The following is a 19,479-nucleotide window of genomic DNA, read 5'->3' on the forward strand; positions in this document are numbered from 1 at the left end:
CCCGCGCCGTCGGGGGGGGCTGGAGGGGTCCGGCTGCACGCGGCTACCGGCCCGCGGCCCCCGCCGGCTCGTAGCCCTCCGTCTTCATGTCGTTGAGGCCCAGGTCTTCGTTCTGCTCGAACGTGCGCTCGTAGCGCTCCACGGTCAGCTGCGGGTCCGGCTCCGGGGCGTACACGTTCTGCGGGGCGAGACGGGGCCCTTCGCACCCCTCTTTCTCCGGGGGGCTTTGGGAACCACGCACGCCCACCCACCCACCGAGGGCAAGACTCGCCCATCACCCCAGGGAGCGCGCCGTTCGGGCAAGACCAGACCTCCACCTTCCCAGCCCCTCATCCCAGGGAGCAGACGCCACTCCCGCCTTCCTTCCCGCAAAGCCACCGGCACTGCCCTTTCCCTGAACAGAGCCCGCAGCAACCCGCTCACTGGCAGAGCCCCGAAGGGCACCTGCCCACCCACGCACGCCAGGGAAACAGAAAAAAAAATCCCACTCAAACGGCTCAGGAGACTCCAAGGAGCTCATCTCCCGCGTGCACCACGCTGTACCTGAAGGTAGCTGTTGCCTGCAGGGTCATCCATGACGAAGTGAGCCTGCATCTTTCCCTCCATGATCTGCAGAAGAGAGCACATCCAGGCGTCAGGGCTCCTGCCGGCCCCTCAGCACTCCCGGCACCACAGCATTCCCGGCATGCTTCAGGCAGCTCTAACGTTTTCCTCAGTTAAAAACCAGCAACAGCGTGGTAAAAGCAGCGAGAAGATGGCAGGGCGAGCGGGGAACAGCCAAGGAGCGCAGGTCCCACGCTTCATGGGTGCAGTGGCCAAAGCCACACTGCAGATTATGGAAAATGAAGAGCGCGCTCACCTCGTGCAGCTTCCTGACGAACTCCTGCAGCTTTTCCGTTCTGCTGGGCGTGGAGCTGTCCCCCAGAGTGAAGGGGTTCCTCTCCACCTAGAAGAGCAGCCCACGGTGAGACGCCCAGCCCCACAGCCAGGCCAGGCACGAACGCGGAGGGGCCTGAGCTCCGCCGGCTGCAGCGCAGCACCCTCACCAGCTCCCCGATGTCCTTCAGCAGCCCTTCCAGCGTGGTGAACTTCCCTCCGAGCGCGCCCATCCCCAGCTCAAACTCCAGCTCTGGGATCTCCACGCTGCACGTCTCCGACTGCAAGGGCGAGCACCCCGTGAGTGCCCACCGGGGCACGGCTGGGCCCCGCGCACCCGCTGCAGGAAGGCAGGGCGGGCATCCGAAGGCACTGTACCTTTAGGATATCCCTCGTCATGTCAGAAGGGTCTGTAATCCGAAGGGTAATCCTGGTGCCTTGCGGCTCGATCGCTCCGCCGGACTTCACCTAGGAACACCTGGCAGTCAGCTCCACAGACTTTCATACTGGCATCATGCCACGACACTTCCAGAGGGTTTAGCCTGGCAGCCCGGGCACCACTCCCGACCCCAGGACAGTGCCTTAACCCAGGGGACTTCAGCGGGCATGAAGATGGCCTCCTTGCTCCAAACCGAGCTCTTCACGGCCACATTCTCCCCCTTCACTTGTTCAGGGCAGCGAGTCGGACCCGGCCTGACCTTGGCGCACGTGCCAGCCTCGGCGCACGTGCCAGCCTCGGCGCAGCTGGCAGACAGTCTGGCCCCACCCAGAAGCAAGCGAGGCAGCTCTGCTACACACGACACTGCCCGTGAGCCCGGCCTCCCTCCCAGCCTGGCTTCCCAGAGGGCTGCACTGGGAAGCAGAGGCCAGGGTCTCTGTGAAACAGCCACCCGCACCAGCCCAGAACACCGCTCCCCTCCCCGCTGCCCCCGCAAAAGGGAGGTCGGTGGTTTTCCAGCTCACCTCGTTTGTTCTGTGCCCACAGGAGTCACAGTTTGTGGCCATGATAATCACTTCCTTGAAGTGTGGGATTTCTGGAGCAGACAGTCAAGGAAAACTCGACAGAAGGAAAGTCTCAGAGAAGCAGCCTGTGCCCTCTTGGCAGCCCCAGTCCTTCCCAAGGCATTGCAGGAGCTCACCAGCAGGTCATGAGTGGCACTGAGACACGTTTGCACCCTGACAGGCTCTACTAGAAGTAATTCATTCCTGCCTCGTGGGTGCAGCAGGAAGAGACCCGGGGCAGCACACAAGGCAACCCTCACCTCACCCCTTGCCAGCCTCCAAGCAGACCCCCGCAGAGGGCACCAATCTGCACCCACAGCCCCGCTCAAAGGATACGCACTAACTTCATGTTGGTGTTAGCTGGAGCGTTGCACTCGGGGCAGTTGGTGTTGAACTGCAGAACCTGGGTCACAGGAACGGAAAGGGGAATCAGAACATGCCGGGCAGCCCAGGGAGCCCGTCCTGCATGCCAGTTAGCCAGGCACGGCTGCCACCGCACCACAAAGCCACCCACCTCATTCCTCAGATCCTCCGCAGGATCAGCTGGCTTCTCATCCAGCTCCTCTCCCTGCAAGGGGGGACACCAGAAGCAGCATTAGCTCCTGTTCCTTCATCAGGGCCTCCCAGAGAGCGGGGGGACTGCCAGCCCTGCTGCCCCAGGCTGACAGCACGCACGGGCCCCCCGGCCTCGCACGTGCAGCGGGCTGGCAGCACGGCAGCAGCACCAGCTGCCCGTTACCTCCAGTCCCAGCAGAGCAGCCTGCTGGGGAGTCCTCCTGTAGCGCGTGACCACCAGCGCGTCATCCTTCTGCGGCGCGCGAGGGTTCTCCACAAAGCTGTTCCCCGAGGGGTCGTCTAGGACCTAGGGGGGAGCGAGGCCTCAGGCAGCCATCCCGCACTCCCCCCGCGCGGAAAGGGAAGGGGGAATGTACTTCACTCACAAAGGTGAAGGGGGAATGCACTTCCTTCAGCTGCTTTAGTTTACCAATAAACTCATCGATTTTCCTTGCCACTTCCTCATCTGCCGCCTGCAAAAGAGGACGCGTTCGAGACTGATGCCAGGGGCAGCCCAGAGCTGGCGCCAACACTGCCAACAGCACAAACCAGAGAGCCCACGATGCTCTTCTCATGGGCAATGTGCAATGCCATAGGCAGAGGGTGAACAGAATCAGCACTGGCCAAGCAGGAGCTGCCCCTTTCGCAGCATCTTACCCTGCGGACAGGCTGGTCCTGCTCCAGGCCCGCGATGGCTCTGTCAATTATCCCTTCGATGGTGGTAAGGACTTGAGAAGGAAGGAAAGAAGAGATGGCAACGTTAAGTACAGCCCTGAGGTGCTACCTGCCCTGCCGGCTCGTGCTGACCCCCGTCAAGCTCAGTTGACCCAACAGCCAGGAGCCAGGTCCTCAACCGGCATCTGCCTCACCCCTGCCGGCATGTTGAGGGGCACCGGCCACGTACACACCTCCCTTCTGGGAGAAAGCAGGGATCTCAAAGTCCAGCTCTGGAATCTGCACCGTGGCACAGTCGGTCTTCACCACCTCCCTGTTCATGTCCTGCAGCGACAGCCGAGGAGCAGCGTCAGGAGCCCCAGCAGTGCCAGGAGTGCCCACGTGCTGCGTGACCGCGCTGGGGTACGCGGCGCCAGGAGTGCCCACGCACTGAGTGACCGTGCTGGGGTATGCGGTGCCAGGAGTGCCCATGCGCTAAGTGACAGCGCCGGGATACACCGTGCCTGCCAAAGCAGTGGCACTGGTTCCAGGCCGGCTTTGGCAGCCTCTCCATGGGAGCAGGAAGGCACCAGGAACACACACATTTTGGGCTTTGAATGGTTGCTACCCAACAAGGACGCCATTTCTCGAGCCGCGCAGATGATGAACGTTTTATTGCTCAAGCAAGACCGGCCTGTGCGGGACACGGGCGCACGAGGTACCCGCGGGGCAGCTCCCTGCCCCGTGGCACACGGGCTGCAGCAGCCCCGCTGCCGGGGGGGCACAGGGCAGCCCCCGCTCACCTGCCGGGCGGTGACGGCCAGGGCGTAGCGCACGCCCCGCTCCTGGATGCTGCCCGCGGACTGGATCTCCGTGTTGGACCAGGCGCAGCTGGCGCAGGCGAAGGAGCTGACGATGACCTCCTTGAAGAAGGGGATCCTGGTGAGCAGCAGCCGCGTCACCCCCTGCAGCAGCGAGGGGCCTCATGGGCACCGGGGCTCTGGGCACCGCGTCCCACAGACCCCGGGCGCTCCCGTCCGCACCGCCGGGCAGGCCCCCACCGCCCCCCAAACCCCCGACCCGCTCTGCCCTCCCAACAGGCCCCGCCGCCCCCGGCATCCCGGCGGCCCCGGCCCGCCCCCCGCCGCCGCCGCCCCTCACGTTGCGGAAGCAGTTCATGCACAGAGACTCGATCTCGGCCGGCTGCTGCTCGCCGTCCTCGGCGCTGAGCGGCCGGAACACCGGCCCCCCCGCCGCCTCCACCGCGCCCAGCGCCGACATGCTGCCGCCGCCGCTACCGGAACGGCTCCGCGCCTGCGCGCCGCGCGGTCACGTGGGGCGCCGCGCGGTCACGTGGGGCGGCCCGGTCACGTGGGGCGGCGCGGTCACGTGAGGAGGCGGCGGAGCGCGGCGCGGTCCGCGATGGCGGCGCCTTTATTGCGGTTCGGCGGGACCGAGCTGCCCCCGCCGCGCCCCCCCCCCCCCCCCCACGCCGGCCCTCAGCGCCCGCCGCCGCCGCGCTCGCCCAGGCTGCGCGCCAGGTCCCTCCAGAGCGCGTCCAGGCGGGCGCGCAGGTCCGCGACCGGCGGCGGCGGCGGCGCGCCCGGCGCGTCCCCCGGGCAGGAGGAGAGCTTGAGGCGCATCTCCTCCGTCTCCTGGTCCAGGGCGCGGGTGAAGTCCTGGATCTGGAGGTACGCGGCCCTGCGGAACTCCTCCACCCGCCGCTGCACCTCCCGCGCCAGCTCCGCCGTGGAGGGGGCCGGCGGCTCCCGGGGGCTGCCCGGGGAGAGGCTCAGCTCCGCCCGCAGCTGCTCCAGGTTCCTCTGGATCTTCTGGTGGAGGTCCCTGGCGTTGCGGGTCAGCTTCGCGGAGAGCTCCTGGATGTACTGGTTGAGCTGCTCCGGGCTGGCCCGGGCGTGAGGGACGACGTTGCTGTGCAGCTCCGCCGTGCTGCGGTGGATCTCGGCCACCAGCCTGTCCACGTAGGGCTGGAGGATGTCCTTCACCTGGGCGGTGTGGAACGCGATCTTGTCGCCGTAATGCGCCACGAACCTCTGCACTTCGTCCGCGCCCTCCAGCAGCTGAGCCGCCGCCTCCCGGCTGGGCATGAGGTGCCGCCGGAGCTCCCGGGCTCGCAGGGACACCTGGTCCAGGAGCTGCTCCGTGAACGGCTGCAGCCGGTAGCGAAGGTCCTCCAGGTGCTTGCCGACCCGGTGGTGGACGTCGTCCACGTACGGGGACAGTTTCACCCTCAGGCTCTCCAGCTCCTTCCTGAGGACTCTGCGCAGGCTGTCCGAGTCGTGGTAGAGCAGGGGCTGGGCGCCTCCGCCGAGGGGTGCCAGCTTCTCCAGGACGTTCCCCACGTAGCTCATCCCATCCTGAATGCCCTCCTTCACGTTTCTGCACGAGACAGCAGGTGTCGTTACACAGTGCCCCCGACTTGCCGCCCCGTCTCCGCTGTGCCCCGACACACCCGTAATAAAAACCGGTGATCGCCACGAGCGCCGTTCTCGGGAGCTTTTTCTGTGCCCGGGGAAGGACAAAGGGGGCCGGGGTGTGGAGGGGGTCGCCCAGGACGGGCGCCGCGAGGCCAGCCCCCGGAGCGGCGTACTCACGCGATGTCCTTGCCCAGCTTGCTGCCCTGGCCGTGCTCCAGGCTGTCCTTGTTGCTCGTCAGCTGGCTGAGGTGCTCCCAGAAGCCGCTCCGTGCCAGCTGGGCTGGCGACACTGCGGGCAGGAGGGCAGCGGTCAGCGGGGCGGCCGTGGCACTGCCCACCCCCACCTCTGCCCTCCTGCCCAGCCCGTGTCCCACTCTGCCCTGTCCTGCTGCCCCGGTCACCCCTGGCTGAGCTCGTGCCCTCGGCACCCACCTGGGAAGGCGGCCAGGAGGAAGAGGAGAAGCGCAGTCTTCAGGGGCATGGTGTGCCAGGCCGGCGTGCCGCCGTGCTGCGGGGAGGGAGAGAAGAGGAGCGCGTGAGCTCACCCCGCGGCGCAGGTGCCCTCTCTGAGCGTCACGGGTGGGTGGTCCCTGCCCCTCGTGCCCCCCTCGCTGCCCCCCTCGCTCCTGGGGTCCCCCAGCACACAACCCGCACTCACGTGAGACGATGCCCGGCTCTTCTGGCCGGACAAAGCTAAACCAGGCGCGAGGTGCCCGTGCCCCTGCCCCCCCGCCCCTCACCTGCCTCCGGGTCGCCTCCCGCGTCCCTCCCGCCGGGAGCCGGCCGTGGCTCGTTTATATACGGCCGGCGGGAGGCAGAGGCGCCGGGCGATAAGGCGCATCCGCAGGGGTAGGCTTTTTGGACCTCACTCCCTGTAAACACGACGTGGAGGTCCACGGGCGCTCCGGAGAGGTGACGTGGGGGCCTGTCAGTCATCCTGCCGCCCCGCACCGCTCCGCTCCGTCCCACCGCCCCAGCTGGGCAGCCTTAACCCCCTCGGGGCCGCGAGGCTGCTGCCCCGCACCTCCCCGAGCATCTCCCGGGCAGAGCGCTCATGCCAGAGCTGCCCGAGTGGCAGCCCCCCGCCATCCCACTGGGTCAGCCCTTGTTTTCCCAGCGATAAGGGAGCCCCGGTGCTTGCTCCGCAGGTTTCTCGGGACGAGGCTGACCCTGCCCTCGCAGCCGACCTTTGCATCGTGGAGCAAACAGTGGGTGGGAGCTGCCAGGGCAGCGAGGGGGTGCAGGGCAGCGGGACGAGGATGGGGACACCGGCTGCAGCTTGCCTGCTGGCAGCTCCTGTCGCAGGGGCTCATGACCCAAATGGGTGGAAAGGGAGCCCAGACCCCCAGGATGGCACTGGGGTGGGTGCAGGAGGGTGAGCCCGGCTCTGACCGTGCCAGAGAAGGGTGAGATGAGCGCAGTGGCCGTGTCTGCAGCCCGGGCAAGAGAGCGCACCTTCCACGTGGGCTGCTTGCAAACTGCCACCTGCACAGCCCCGCTGCCCACCGGGACACCGAACCTGCTGCATTTTGCCGTGTTTCCTTTGCAAGTGGCTTTTCCTGGGAAAAAAGGGGCAAGGTTTTCAGCTCAGGTCTCATCCCCGTGAGGAGTGCCAGCTGCTGACACCAGGCTTTTAAATCAGGAGAGCGCTGCGGTGTTTGCGGTGAAGCAGCCCCGCGAACAGGGACCGGCTGGGACCCGTCTCTCCCGGCGGGGCGGCGGTGCACGGTGGGGGTGCGGGGCTGGGGGGCCGGCACCCTGCGGTGGCTGGTGGTGCGAAGTCCAGCGCGCCGCAGGGGTGAGACTCCGAGCAGTCGCCAGCAAAGTCCGCTCTGCCCCCTCGCCCGTGTGGACACGCGGCGTTGGCCCTGGCCACACTCCCGTCCCACGGCTCCCGCCGCTGCAGCCTACGTGGGAAGTGCCCCCGTCCGCCGGAGGGGTCCTCGTGGGGCACCCACCAGCAGAGAGATGCGGGGTGCTTGCTGCGGCCACAGCTCCGGCCCTCTTTCCTTCTCCCTGGGCTGGGAAGCTCCAAGAGACAAGGGCCCTCTACGTGCCAGTCCGAGTCCCACTGCCTCTGGGCACGGTCCCCGCAGGGCCACGGGGTGGGGGTATGAGGTCTCCGTGCCCCCCCGGCACAGCCTGCAGAGAGCTGTCCCCGGGGCAGCAGCCGGCCCCGCTGCAGTGGGGACGCTCGGTGGAACGCTGGTGCTGATGAGCTGCAGCTGCCCCCTGCCCCCGTGCAGTGCCCGCATCCCTGTGCTGGGGACCGAGACCCCTGCCCACCTGGCCCCACCTCAGATCCCTCTCCCAGGTGCCCTGGGACCTGAATTCGGGGGTGCCGCGCTCCCCTCGGAGTGGCCAGACCTGGTGGCCCGGGTTGCCGGTCCCGCGGGCACTGTGGGGGTGGATGGACGCGGACCAGCACGTGCATCATGGGGCACTGGTTTATTTCTGTGACAGGCAGCGGCCACGAACACTTGCGGTGTGGGGGTACGGATGGGCACCCCCTCCCCGCGGCACTCGGGGGTCTCAGTTCTCTGGCGGCTGGGCGGTGCTGAGGAAGGCGGCCACCTTCTCCCGCACCTCCTTCTCCAGCAGCTCCAGGTGGTCCTCCACGCCGGCGGCGCCCGAGCCCAGCTTCGCCCGCATCTCCTCCAGCCGCTCCACCAGCTGCCGCCCGAAGGCCTCGCCGAAGGGGGCCGCCTGCTGCCGGAACGCCTCCAGCGTCTGCCCCACGTGCTCGTCCAGCCGCCCGGCCAGGGGTGCCAGGCGCTGGCGCAGGCTCTCGGCGTCGCCGCCCGCCGCCTCCCGCAGCTCCTGCGCCAGCGGGCTGAGCCGGGCGCGCAGCTCCTCCGAGCTGGCGGCCAGGCGGGAGTGCAGCTCCTGGGCCGCCCGCTCCGTCTGCGCCGCCAGGCTCTCCAGCTGCCGGTTGAGGCTGTCCTGCACCTCCTGGGCGTAGGGGCTGAGCGCCCGCCGCAGCTCCTCCACGTTCTGCCCGACCTGCGCCGCCAGCTCGTCGGCCAGGGGAGCCAGCCGCTCCTTCAGGCTCTCCACGCCGCCGTCGATCTGCTGCTGCAGCCGGTCGGCGTAGGGGCCGAGGGACGCCTGGACGCCCTCGGCGTGGTCCTGCAGCCGCTGGCGCAGCTCGGCGGCGTAGGGCTCCAGCGCCTGCCGCAGCTCCCCGGCACCGCGGTCCACCTGGGAGCGCAGCTCCTCGGCGTAGGGGCTCATCTTGGCTTGCAGCTGGCGGATGTTGGTGCCGATCTGCTGGTGCACCTCGTCGGCGTAGGGCGCCAGCTTGGCCTGCAGCTCCGCCAGCTCCTGCCGGATCTGCTCCTTCAGCCGCTGCGAGTCCTGCGCCAGCCGCGCCTGCAGCTCCGTGGCGAAGGGCACCAGCCGCCGCTGCAGGTCCTGGGCGTAGGAGTTGACGCTGCGCAGGTTGCTCTCTAGCAGGGTGCTGCGGAGAGGGGGGAGGTCAGCGGCCCGGCGTGCCCGCAGCCCCCTCCCGTGCCCGGCACCTCCTGGCTGCCATCGCGTCCCCCCCAGCGCCGCAGCCCGCGGCTCCTCTCACTTGAGCTGTTTGGTGATCTCGGCTTGCTGCAGCTGGTCCACCGTCTCCTTGGCATTGCTGCCCAGCTCGGTGAAGTACTTCCAGAGCACGCTGGCCACCTCGTCCGGGTTGACATCAGCCTGCGCCCCTGCGAGCGGATGCCGGGGTCAGCGCCGGCACAATCCCGCTTGGCAGCTCCCCCAGGGACATCAGGTCCCCATCCCTGCCCCCGGGCAGGACCACCCTCCCGACACCGGGGACCCCCACGCTGCCTCACCTGAGACCACGAGGAGCACCAGGACCAGGGCGGCCGCCTTCGGAGACATCCTGAGCGCTGGCGATGCCTGCGGGAGCACAGAGCCGAGGTGAGGGGAGCCCCGGCGGCTGGCAGCCCCCCAGCCCCCTGCCGCCTCCCCCCGCCGCCCCGCGCAGCCGCTCACCCGTGCTGCCGCCGCTGCGGGTACCTGCTGTGCCGGCGAGCGCCCGGCCGCTATTTATGGAGCCTGAGCAGCCTCGGCCACTTCCACGCAGGCCTGGGACGCCGGCCCCGGGCTTGGACTTTAGCAAGGTCGCAACGTGGAAGCGCCTGACGCGCACACAGCCCTGACATCACCCGCAGCCCTGCCAGCTCCCGGCGGGGTGCCAGGGGCCAGGGCAGGGAGGGGACGGGGGTATGTACGGGCACCCCGGGGCTGAGCTCCTCCTGAGGACAGGGACCCTGGGGCAGAGGGGGCAGCGCTCCGTTGGGGGGCAGCCCCCAGCTCTGCACCGCCACGGGACGCAACAATGGCCTTGCCGGTGCCAGCTGCGCAGTACCGGGGATGCACGGTGCGGCAGGGCACACGCGGTCTGGGGGTCGCTCTGCCACCAGGAACAACCAGGACTCCACAGTTGCGGGATGTGGCACCCACATGGTGCCGGTGAGCCCTTGACTGGAGCTGGGACCCATGCGTGTCCCCGTCTGTGGGCACTGGGCTCTTGGCACACGCCTTGGGGATGCCGCCCACCCATGCCCCACCGGGCTGTGGACCAGCAGTGATGTGTCACGGCTGGGGCGGAGGGCATGGCTGGCAGGGGCAGGGTTCAGCCAGGCGCTGGCAGTGCCAAGGTCCAAAGAGCCCATCGCCCACCTGTGCCTCCCTGGTGGCAGCCAACAAAGCCAGGGCAGCTGCACGGTGCCCCCAGGCACAGCCAGCTCAGTGGCATCGCCCCCGGGGCCGGTGCTGCTGGATGTCACCCTAGTGCCGTGCGCACCCACACCAACCCCAGGCCTGACCCCACAGCTGCCCTCACCGTGCTGGGCCCTGCAGCGGGCACCGACCTGCAGCGGGCACCGACCACGCACACACGCACGCACGCAGACCCCCCGGGCAGCCCCCGCAGCCTCGGTTCCCGGGGGATTTCCCAACGCCCGGGCGGGAGGCAGGCCTCTCCGCGGCAAACCTGGCAGCGGGAACGGTGTCTGCAGACGCGCCCCCTCCCCGGCCAGCCCCGCTGCCCCTGACCTTTGCACGAACACCCCCCGAGGCGGCCGTGCGGAGGGTATAAAGCGGGAGCCCGGGGCTGCCCCCGCGGAGCAGAGTCCGGCGCAGGTGAGTGGGAACACCCCCGGCGAGGGTCGCGCCGGGAAGGGGATGGGGTCGGGACCCCCACGGGCACGCGGGCCCCCGCCTGCCGCCCCGTGCCACGTGCTCTGCTCTCTCCCCAGCCATGAAGGCGTCGCTCCTGCTGGCGCTCGTCTGCGTGGCCGTCCTGGTGGTGGCAGCAAGTAAGAGGAGGGTGGGTGGGGGCTGCGACAGGAGGAAGGGGATGGGGCTCAGGGTGCTGGGGTGCATGCCCAGGGGGGCACAGCCCCATGACCCCATACCCGCCCATCCCACGAGGCTTGTGCTTGCAGGGGCCGACACGCCCGAGGAGCCGGAGGCGCTGGTGAGGAGGGTGCAGGAGTACGCCCAGAAAGCCACGGCCATGGCCAAGTCCGCCTTCAGCATGGTGCAGGAGTCGGAGGTGGCGCAGCAGGCCAGGTGCCCCCACGTCCCCCTGCCAGCCCGCGCACCCGCCGCCCCGCTGCCCGCGGGGGAGCCCGGCCGGTGCCCCGCTCTGAGCCCCTTCCCCTTGCAGGCAATGGCTGGCAGACAACACCGACCTGGTGAAGCAGCGGCTGGCCTGGCTGAAGGAGCAGCTGGCGGAGCTCTGGAAGCAGGCGCCGGCCGCGTAGCCCCGCTGGGGGCTGGCCAGGGGCCAGCCGGTCTGGGGCGCCCCCAGCTCCTGGGGTGCCCCCGGCTGCCCACCCGCTGTCGCGGTTCTTGCAATAAAGCGGCGCTGAAGCAGATGGCTGTGGCGGCGTCACTGGGGGGGCGGCGAGGAGGAGCACACACCGCGGGGCGAGGAAGGGCTGGGACAGACCCTGCACACGGGGCTGCACTGCGGCTGTGCCGGGGCACCGGGACCCCTCGCCACGGGGTGAGCACTGGGTGCCACTGTCCCATGCACGCGTGCCCGGGGTGGCAGGAGCCGGATGCCACTCCCGGGAGCTGGGGGGTATCCAGCTTCTGCAAAACCAGCTGCTGCCGTGCCTCACCGCCCCGCGGAACCCTCTGTGCTGGGAGAGCCGCACGCGGCGCTGAGCCTGGCTGCACCCTGGCCAGAGCTGGGCTCAGGGCCAGGCAGAGCTGAGGGCACTCACCCACCAGCTCCCTGTCCCCCCCGGTCCCCCTGGCACCCCTGCCCAGAGCACCGCTCGCCCCCAGCCTCGCGTGCAGACGGCCCACCTCCAGCATCCACTGCAAGGACTGAGCGAGCTCCAATAACTTAAGTTGTGTTTATTCGACAAAAGGAAGGCAAAGCTCAGACCGACGCCGGTTCGGGGAGGGGAGGCGGCGAGAGGGGAGGAGGGGGGTGCCCAGAGGGGCTGGCCTGGCCAGGGGCTCTTACAGCCTGCCCCCAGAGCCCCCCCGGGGGGAAGCAGCCCAGGCAGGGCAGGGCAGGGAGCAGCCCTGGGCGGCTGCGGGAGTGGGGCCGGGGTCAGTCCCTGGCTGCGCCGGCCGGCGGCTCAGGCCATGCTCTTCTGGAGGTCGTCCAAGAGGGCGATGAAGCGGGTCTTGAGGCTCTCGGCGTAGGGGGTGAGGCGCTCCTTGAAGTCCTGCACCAGGGGCGTCACCTTCTCGCGCAGGTTGCTGAGCTGCTCCACCACCTTGGCCTGGTACTCGGCGGCCTGGGGGATGCCCTTCTCCCGGATCTCCTCCAGCTTCTGGCTCAGCTTCTGCCGCAGCTCATCGCTGTAGGGCATCAGGTTCTTGCGCAGCTCCTCCACGTGCTCGCGCAGACGGTCCCGCGCCTCCTCGGCCACCGGGGTCAGCTTCTCCTGCATCAGCTCCACCTTCTGCTTGGTCAGCTCCTTCAGGTCTTGGGCCACGGGCGCCAGGCGCTGGCGGTACTGCTCCAGCTCCTCCGTCCACTTGGCGGTGAACTGGTCCAGGAAGGGCCGGATCTTCTCCTTCACCTCCTCCAGGTCCTTGGTCAGCTCCTGGCGCAGCGTCTCCGTGTCCTTCTGCCACATCTCCCGCACCTCCTTGTAATAAGGGGCCATGTCCTCCCGCAGCTTGGCGACGGCTGCGCCCAGCGTGTCCAGGTTGTCGGTCAGCTTCAGGCTGTGGGGAGCGCAGCGGGGGTCACGCGTGGTGCCCAGGGACCCCCCGCCGCCCCCCTGCCACGCGCTCCCACCACCCCCTGCTTACTCCAGCTGTTTGCCCACGGCGGAGGACTCGAACTGGGCGATGGCATCCTTGCCGCTGGCCTTCACCGTCTCCAGGTACACGTCCACCATGTCCTTGAAGCGCTCCAGGGGCGCCTGGGGTTCATCGCGCTGCCAGAAGTGGCGGGCCTGGGTGCCTGCGGGGAGAGCCCGGCGCGTTCAGGACGCACCGTCCGGCGGGAGGGCGGCGGGACCGGCTCCCGCCCTGCCCGTCGCTGCCCCGGGACCTGCCCGCCTCGGGAAGGCACCGGGGAGCCGCGCGGCTCCAGCCCGACTCGCCGAGCGCTTTGGCAGCGCCGGGCGCAGCCGCCCCGTCCCGCTCCGTCCCACGGGGACCCGCTGTGCCCCGGCGCCGGCCGGACGTACCCGCGAGGCAGAGCAGGGCGAGTGCCACCACCACGGCTCTCATCTTGGCGCTGGACCTGCGGGCAGAGCGAGAGAGTTGGGTGCAGCCGGGCAGAGGCAGCCCCGGCGGGGACCGAGCCCCCGGCCCGGCACGTCGGGTCCCGCCGAGCCCCGGGACGGGCGCCGGGGCCGGGGCCGCTCCCCGCCCGTGCTGGAGCGGCCGGATCCGGGAGCTCCCGGCGCAGCCCGGGCTCTTACCAGCTCTCTCCTGCCGCTGCCGCCGCCGCCGCCGCCGCCGGTCGCCCCGTCTGAGCCGGCGCCTTCCCCGCCGCCGCTATTTATGCCGGAGGGGCCGTTCCCGGCGGAGATAAGGCAGCGCCGCGGCCGCGCCAGCCGCTCCCGGCGCGCAGGGTTCAAGGATCGCGCGGGGGCCGGCGGGCGGAGCGGGGCTCCCCGCGGCACCGCGCCGCGGCTCCCCGGCCAAGGCGGCTGTTTACGCCGCCGCTGACCCAGATTCCGGCCGCCGCTGCCGCCCCGCCGGGGCCTCTCCCCCGGGCAGCCCCCGGGCACTGGCCGCGGCCGGGGTTTGCACCCGCAGGGATTCGGCCCCCCCACCCAGACCCCTCGCCCGTCACTCGGTTCTCTGCCCCGTCCTTCCCCACCGCTCACGTCACCCCCTTTTCCCGGGGTGTCCCCGAGGGGGAGGCCCCCGGAGCTGTGCCCCCACGCCCGCTCGCGCCAGCTCTCCCTGGGGAGCAAAGCAAAGGCTCAGCCTGGAGCAGACACCAGCCTGGCACCAGACACCGTAGCAGCCTGGCACGGCCACCCCAAAACCCCTCCTCAGCCCACAGCCGCTCTGCAGCCAAACCGAGGTGCTGCCCCATCCCCCTGCCACCAGCCCGGGGACCCGCAGGGCTGAACCCGGGTGAAGACGCCTGGCAAGAGGGGATGGGCAGAAAGGGCCACGTCCCCCAGGCAGAGGAGTGCCCAGGCGGCAGGAGGGGCTGGGTAATGCCAGGGGGAAGCTGCCCGCTGCTGCGGAGGAGCAATGCTCCTTGCCCCTGGCAGCAGCACCAGCTCTCTGCGGCCTCTCAGCCCAGGCTGGCTCGCTGGGCACTGCAGCGGCATCTCCCTCCTCTGCGGTGAGGGAGGCACAGCTCCCTTCCCTCCCCAGTCTCCTGCGTTCCCCCCAGAGCTGCCCCGCTCCCGGGAAAGCCCAGCTTTGGAAGGACATGCTTGAGCTGCACTCCTGCATTTCGCTGCCCACAGAGGGACAGGGGAGGATGCAGCTGAGAGCTGCTGCGCCGCTGCATCCTCCTGCGGGGATGGAGCAGCTGCAGGGAGCTCCGCAGCACCCTGCGCAGGAGCCCCCAGCCACCTGGGGCTCAGGCTGGGCTTTTGGAAGCGAGAAACCGGGCAGGGAAGGAAGCAGCAGCAATGGAAGCAGGGAAGGAAGCCTTGCAGCAGTAAGAAGTAGCTGGGTGAAGCCCAGGTGCACAAGGCCTGGTTATGCCAAACGCGGGTGGGCAGAGCTGGAGAAGGGCCCTGGCACCCTCATCCCAGGCAGAGCGGGGGGCAGCGGTCGACACGGAGAAACCCAGCGCAGCTGCACACGCATCCTCTGTGCCAGCTGAGCTCCAGCACTCCCGGCACCACGCAGGGGCCGGGCAGAGCCACCGGAGGCCTCGGGAAACCCTGTTGAACCAGGCTGCCGGGGCCAGCAGCACCGTGGTGGCCGTGCCTCCACCGAGGAGGTGACAGGATGGAGGACGGAGCGGCTCTGGAGCGAGCACGGCCACGCTGCGCCCCTTGAGCTTTTGCCCCCGGCCGCCCGAGGCTGTTCCACCTCCGCAGGGGCGTTGAGCAACAAGGCAAACAGGAGACCGGGGAAGATCATAATCATGGTTTTATTTGTCATGATCCCACTGTCCAACTAATTGACTAGTTGCAAGTGACCCACAAAAAAAATGGACTGGAGATTTACTGAAACTTTTCTGGTTTAGTCCAACATAAATGAGGAAGAAAAAATACTTCTGACATTTCCAAAAAACAGAAATAATAGCAAAGTATATTAATATACATTCAACATATACGGCGCGTATTGATTACTACAATACAAAGCGATGATAAAAAAAGTGTGACGCTGCGAAATGGCACGGGTAAGCGAGTCCCTGCTGTTTCGGATGCTGGAGGGTGGCCGCCGCCTCTCCCGGAATACAGTGTCATGTAAACAAAAGGAAACCGAACCGAAGGGACAGAGCGAAGGGCTTGCCGTGTTCCCGCTCCGGCCCGGCAAAGCCCCACCTGGCTGCCCGCGTGCCCTTGGTGAGGCAACGCTCCCGGGTGGTGGTGCCCCAGCAGAAGTGCCAGGCTGTGCCACTCGGCCGCCGCAGAGTTTCTCTCCTCTCGGGTTTTCGGGATCGCAGAGCCCGTCCGCGCTCTTTTCCCGGGGCAGGGGAGAAGGGGCAGGCCGGGAAGAGGCACGGGCAAGGACAGCAAAGTCACCTCTGCCGTGCTGGTTTCACACTTCCTTCTGTGCAAATTCAGGAGGGCTGGGTCGATTTTTCCTTTTTTAAAAAATATTCCAGAAAAGTGTCAATAAGAAGGATTCGAGCTGTAGCTTGTAAAGTCCCAAAGGCAACGATGACACCAGGTGCTCCCGAGCCCCGGCCGGGGGGGCTTCGCGCTCTATCCGTCGAGGGGAGGATGGAAAGGAGGACAAAGAGGAGATCTACGCACGTCCGAACTGCATAAAGGAGAAAACCACTGTCGCCACTGGCACGAGAGAGAAAACCAGTCACAAGTACAACGTCGTTAAAAGAAATAAAATACTTTGAACAAAAGGTGCAAGTCACAATTCATATAGAACAGAATCTAGTTAAAAATTTCTCTCAAACAGAAATTCCTTTTGCCTTTTATTAATAACAATAATAATAAAACAACATTTACCAAAAAACAGTTCCTACATGATCAGGAGGAGAAGCCAAGAAAACAAAAATGCCTTCCCTACACTGAGCCAGGAAAAGAAACCGAACCCCAAGTCGTATGCGGATTTGGGGAGCAGGCTGGGGGGGCAGGGAAGAGGCGATCCTTTCAGCACGGACAGACGGACAGAAGGAACGGAGGCAGACAAGGATGAGACGAGAAGCGTATTGCACCAGGGGTGGGCCTTCCCCGCCGCAGCCCTGCGGGGGGACGCGGGCTCTGCTGCCAGGGCATGGGAAGGGCCGTGGCCGGGCTGGCCCCGTCCTCGCCCCTCGGCCAGCGCTGCCGGGCTCGGGTCACGCCGGGCCCCTCCCCAGTGCAAAGGGTTAAAGAGTGGAAGGACAGCATGGCCTCCGGGGAGCATCAGAGCCCTGGATCCCATCGGACCACTCCTTTCCAGGCCAGGGCAGCTCTGGGGAGGCGTCGGTCCCATCCGGCGGCTGTGCCGAGAGCGGAGGCGGGCGGGGGGCCGGAGCGGCCCCCGGTCAGTAAACACCCTCCCAAGCAGACTCAGTGCTCCGGCTCCGTGGATCCCCCGCCGCCGCGTAGGACTCAGGTTCTCTGGGTGCTTCGGTGGTAGCTGGAGTTACAGGCAAACATGGCAAAAATCAAAGAAACCAAAGGAACAACACACTGGATGAACTGATTATGAGGAAAGGGGCCATGGTATTCCAGTTAGTCAGAAATACTACGGCAATTTGGCGCAATGCTGCTAGATACTGTTGGTTTAAAATGGACCTTTTCGTTTCAAAGCTGTACATAAAACCTGCAAGAGAGGAGAAGCAGAGATGTCAGGGGACACCAGAGAACGGCGATTCTGCATCCACAGCCCTCCACCGCATTCCCAATCCAGACCCAAGGCTCCCTCCCCAGGAGGGAGACCCTGACGATGCAATGGGGCCCAGGAGGAGCAGCAGGGGCCAGCAAGGAGGGGTGCTGCCCCGGAACGACCAGGGGGACAGCAGACAGCCACCCACACGGAAGCTGAGAGCCGACGTCTCTCCTCCAATCTCTCCCCTTGGAGCGAGAAGATGACGAAGGAGACATGGACAGAAGCCTTTGGTCTGCCGTCGAGGCAGCCCTAGGCGTGCAGCTGGAAAGAGAAGGACGCTCGGATACTCACTCCCTCCTGGTTACACCCCTGCCTGCTCCATCCCAAAGGGCACCTCCGGGTGCTTGTAGCTCAGTAGGACGTCTGTAATACATGTCGATGGGTAACAGGAGGTGTTTAGATGCTGGTTGCCATCACCTAGGTTGGGATGCTCTTGACCTTCCAAACTCTCCCCGCATTCTGTCAGATCAAAGAACCACGTCAGCGCTTGCACAGGGAGCACTAAGGAGTCACAGCTCCAGCATGGGGATGCGGCCAGCGGGCTGGGGCTGCTGTGGCCTGAAGGGTCACGTCTCTCCAGGAAGCCTAAACCGCTGCTCCCACCAGCCCAGGCTCCGACCCGCAGCAGCACCCAAAGAGCTGCCCTGCAGCAGCACCCGCTGCCCCACAGCCCCTGCACCCCACCATTGGCACCACTCACTTGGAGATGGCTTTGTGACACAGACTGCTAGCTGGTCCTCTCCCTTCCTGGCTCAGACCCCAAACAGCCCCCCATGCCCCCGTGCCACGTCTCTGCAGCTCGGCCAGGTCCTTACCCTGGCTCTCCCTGTCGCGCAGCTGCTGACTGGCCATCAGCGACGACTGGCTGAGGACAGCATCGGACATCCGAGCAGAGCTTAGTGCTTTTCCTGCCATGAGACTCATTCCAGGCAAGTTATCTAACTGCACCTGCGGAGACACGGCCAGACACGGGTCAGAGGGCGCTCGGGACAGGGCACCCCGCTGCTCCCCTGGCTCTGACGGGCTGCCCAGGAGCTGCAAGCCTTCAGTGAGGGTTTCTAAGTACACGTAAACACTGCACACCAGGTACAGCTGAGGTGCAGCCAATGCCTCCTCAACACAAGAACGGACTGGACAGTCCAAGGCCCTTCCAGACCTACGCTGAACCAACCAGGGGAGAGCCCTTCTCGTTTATAGCAGAAGGGAGCTGTGGGATTTGGGCAGGACAGTTCCCAGCCGCTCAAAACACCAGGGAAGCGGAGCAGCCGCTCCAGGTCAAGGTCTGGGCTGCCAGGGCCAGCTTGTTCAGCAGCACTGTGGAACCAAAAGCTGGGCCCGGTGGGTCTGCAAAGCCTTGCGTGGCCAGAGCCAGCCCAGCCTGCTTCATCACAAGGACCTTGGTGGAAAAAGAAGAGATGCCGCGGCTACGGCAGCCAGCCGTGGGGCAAACCAGGAGCGAAGGAGGAGCGCTTCCATATCGGTCTGCTCAAGCGTTGTCAGCATCGAGCAGACATACTGCCTGCGGTCCCCATGCTTTTCCGTTCCCCACAGTGCCCATTCCTACGTGACACCTCGGACACAACCCACACCCGTCGAGGACGCTCTGCGCTGCCGGAAGCCCTGCCCAGCACAGGCGTTTCAAACCTACGTAGGCATCATCGCTGTTCTGAATGGTGTGGTGCCTCTGCAGGGTCCTGGGCCGGGGGTGCTCGCTGGAGGCGGGTCGCGCAGGGTAGCCCAGTCCGTTGTGGTCAGGCACCTGCATCGCTTGGCCAGGGGAGCTCCTGTCCATACAGTTCCCCACGACGGACTCTTGAGAACCAGACAAGACAGAAAAACGACAGGTTAGTGGAAGGAACCTGCAGCTCTCGGCCCCGCGCGCCACCGCAAAACCGCGGCTCTGAGATGCGACGGCACGAACAAACGCTCACCGCTGGCCGAGCAGCGTGCTGCCGCCTGGCTGGAAAGGGACCCCCCAGGGATGGCACTCGGGCAGGCTTCTGCCTCCTGTACTGAGACCCCGAAGATCTGAGCTAGCTGCCTCCGGTCAGATGTACAAAACCAGCCTCAAACTGGGGGGACGGGGGCAGGAGCACCGCAGCTCAGGAACCAGACCCCTTCTGCCTGCCTCCCAGCACCGCCGCCTTCCCCTTGAGCCTGCGCTCGCCCTCCTCCCTGCGCTACCCACGCCATTGCACAAGAGTGGAAGAAGAAGCATCTCCCCAGCCTCCAACACGGGACGTTCCAGCAGGGTCCCTTGACAATTGTCAGCAACATGATCTTGCTGGAAGAGCTGGCCAGGATGTTGGCTTTTATCAGATGACTTCTCCCTGCCCTCCTACAATCTGGCTGCAGGAGTGCACGAGCCTTCTGCCTGGCAAAGTCCATCTGCACTGCAAGCTCTCATGACCGAGGGCAAAGGCTACATTCCTACCAAACAACTCCTCCCGGCACCAAGTACACGATGTTTTGAATCAAGACCTGA

General features: G+C 66.8%; 6 protein-coding genes across 10 annotated transcripts in view; 1 reads left to right on the forward strand and 5 right to left on the reverse strand.

Moving 5' to 3' along the window:
• Positions 1-43: 43 nt before the first annotated feature.
• Positions 44-4,368, reverse strand: ZPR1 (ZPR1 zinc finger). Its single transcript, XM_086626900.1, has 14 exons — positions 4,249-4,368; positions 3,891-4,052; positions 3,342-3,432; positions 3,091-3,161; positions 2,820-2,906; positions 2,618-2,740; positions 2,393-2,446; positions 2,215-2,281; positions 1,840-1,910; positions 1,255-1,344; positions 1,047-1,157; positions 860-946; positions 544-609; positions 44-178 (listed from the first exon to the last, which is right to left on the reverse strand). The coding sequence occupies exons 1-14, from the start codon at positions 4,366-4,368 to the stop codon at positions 44-46; spliced, it is 1,335 nt and encodes a 444-aa protein (XP_086483026.1).
• A 218-nt stretch (positions 4,369-4,586) lies between these two features.
• On the reverse strand, positions 4,587-6,006 carry APOA5 (apolipoprotein A5). The gene is made up of 3 exons (XM_086627083.1): positions 5,958-6,006; positions 5,703-5,814; positions 4,587-5,487 (listed from the first exon to the last, which is right to left on the reverse strand). Exons 1-3 carry the CDS (start codon positions 6,004-6,006, stop codon positions 4,587-4,589), a joined length of 1,062 nt encoding a protein of 353 aa, XP_086483209.1.
• Positions 6,007-8,057: 2,051 nt separating this feature from the next.
• Positions 8,058-9,404, reverse strand: APOA4 (apolipoprotein A4). Its single transcript, XM_086627052.1, has 3 exons — positions 9,356-9,404; positions 9,100-9,226; positions 8,058-8,985 (listed from the first exon to the last, which is right to left on the reverse strand). The coding sequence occupies exons 1-3, from the start codon at positions 9,402-9,404 to the stop codon at positions 8,058-8,060; spliced, it is 1,104 nt and encodes a 367-aa protein (XP_086483178.1).
• A 1,351-nt stretch (positions 9,405-10,755) lies between these two features.
• Positions 10,756-11,296, forward strand: APOC3 (apolipoprotein C3). Its single transcript, XM_086627082.1, has 3 exons — positions 10,756-10,846; positions 10,976-11,102; positions 11,200-11,296. Exons 1-3 carry the CDS (start codon positions 10,789-10,791, stop codon positions 11,294-11,296), a joined length of 282 nt encoding a protein of 93 aa, XP_086483208.1. The 5' UTR covers positions 10,756-10,788.
• An 834-nt stretch (positions 11,297-12,130) lies between these two features.
• APOA1 (apolipoprotein A1) lies at positions 12,131-13,241 on the reverse strand. Its single transcript, XM_086626977.1, has 3 exons — positions 13,199-13,241; positions 12,816-12,969; positions 12,131-12,728 (listed from the first exon to the last, which is right to left on the reverse strand). The coding sequence occupies exons 1-3, from the start codon at positions 13,239-13,241 to the stop codon at positions 12,131-12,133; spliced, it is 795 nt and encodes a 264-aa protein (XP_086483103.1).
• Positions 13,242-15,096: 1,855 nt separating this feature from the next.
• SIK3 (SIK family kinase 3) overlaps positions 15,097-19,479 on the reverse strand; it is an 82,177-nt gene continuing 77,794 nt past the window's right edge. For 4 of the 5 annotated variants that reach the window (XM_086626885.1, XM_086626889.1, XM_086626888.1 and 1 more), the window contains 4 exons: positions 18,643-18,806; positions 17,810-17,942; positions 17,286-17,453; positions 16,649-16,928 (listed from right to left, as the gene is read on the reverse strand). In XM_086626885.1, coding sequence (XP_086483011.1) covers positions 17,296-17,453; positions 17,810-17,942; positions 18,643-18,806 — 455 coding nt within the window. In that variant the 3' untranslated portion in view covers positions 16,649-16,928; positions 17,286-17,295. Of the gene's footprint in view, positions 15,953-16,648; positions 16,929-17,285; positions 17,454-17,809; positions 17,943-18,642; positions 18,807-19,479 lie in introns of those variants that run through there. The other variant, XM_086626886.1, reaches the window with a different exon arrangement.

Source organism: Tauraco erythrolophus, chromosome 26 (assembly GCF_009769465.1).
Source record: "Tauraco erythrolophus isolate bTauEry1 chromosome 26, bTauEry1.pri, whole genome shotgun sequence".
Lineage (NCBI taxonomy): Eukaryota > Metazoa > Chordata > Aves > Musophagiformes > Musophagidae > Tauraco > Tauraco erythrolophus.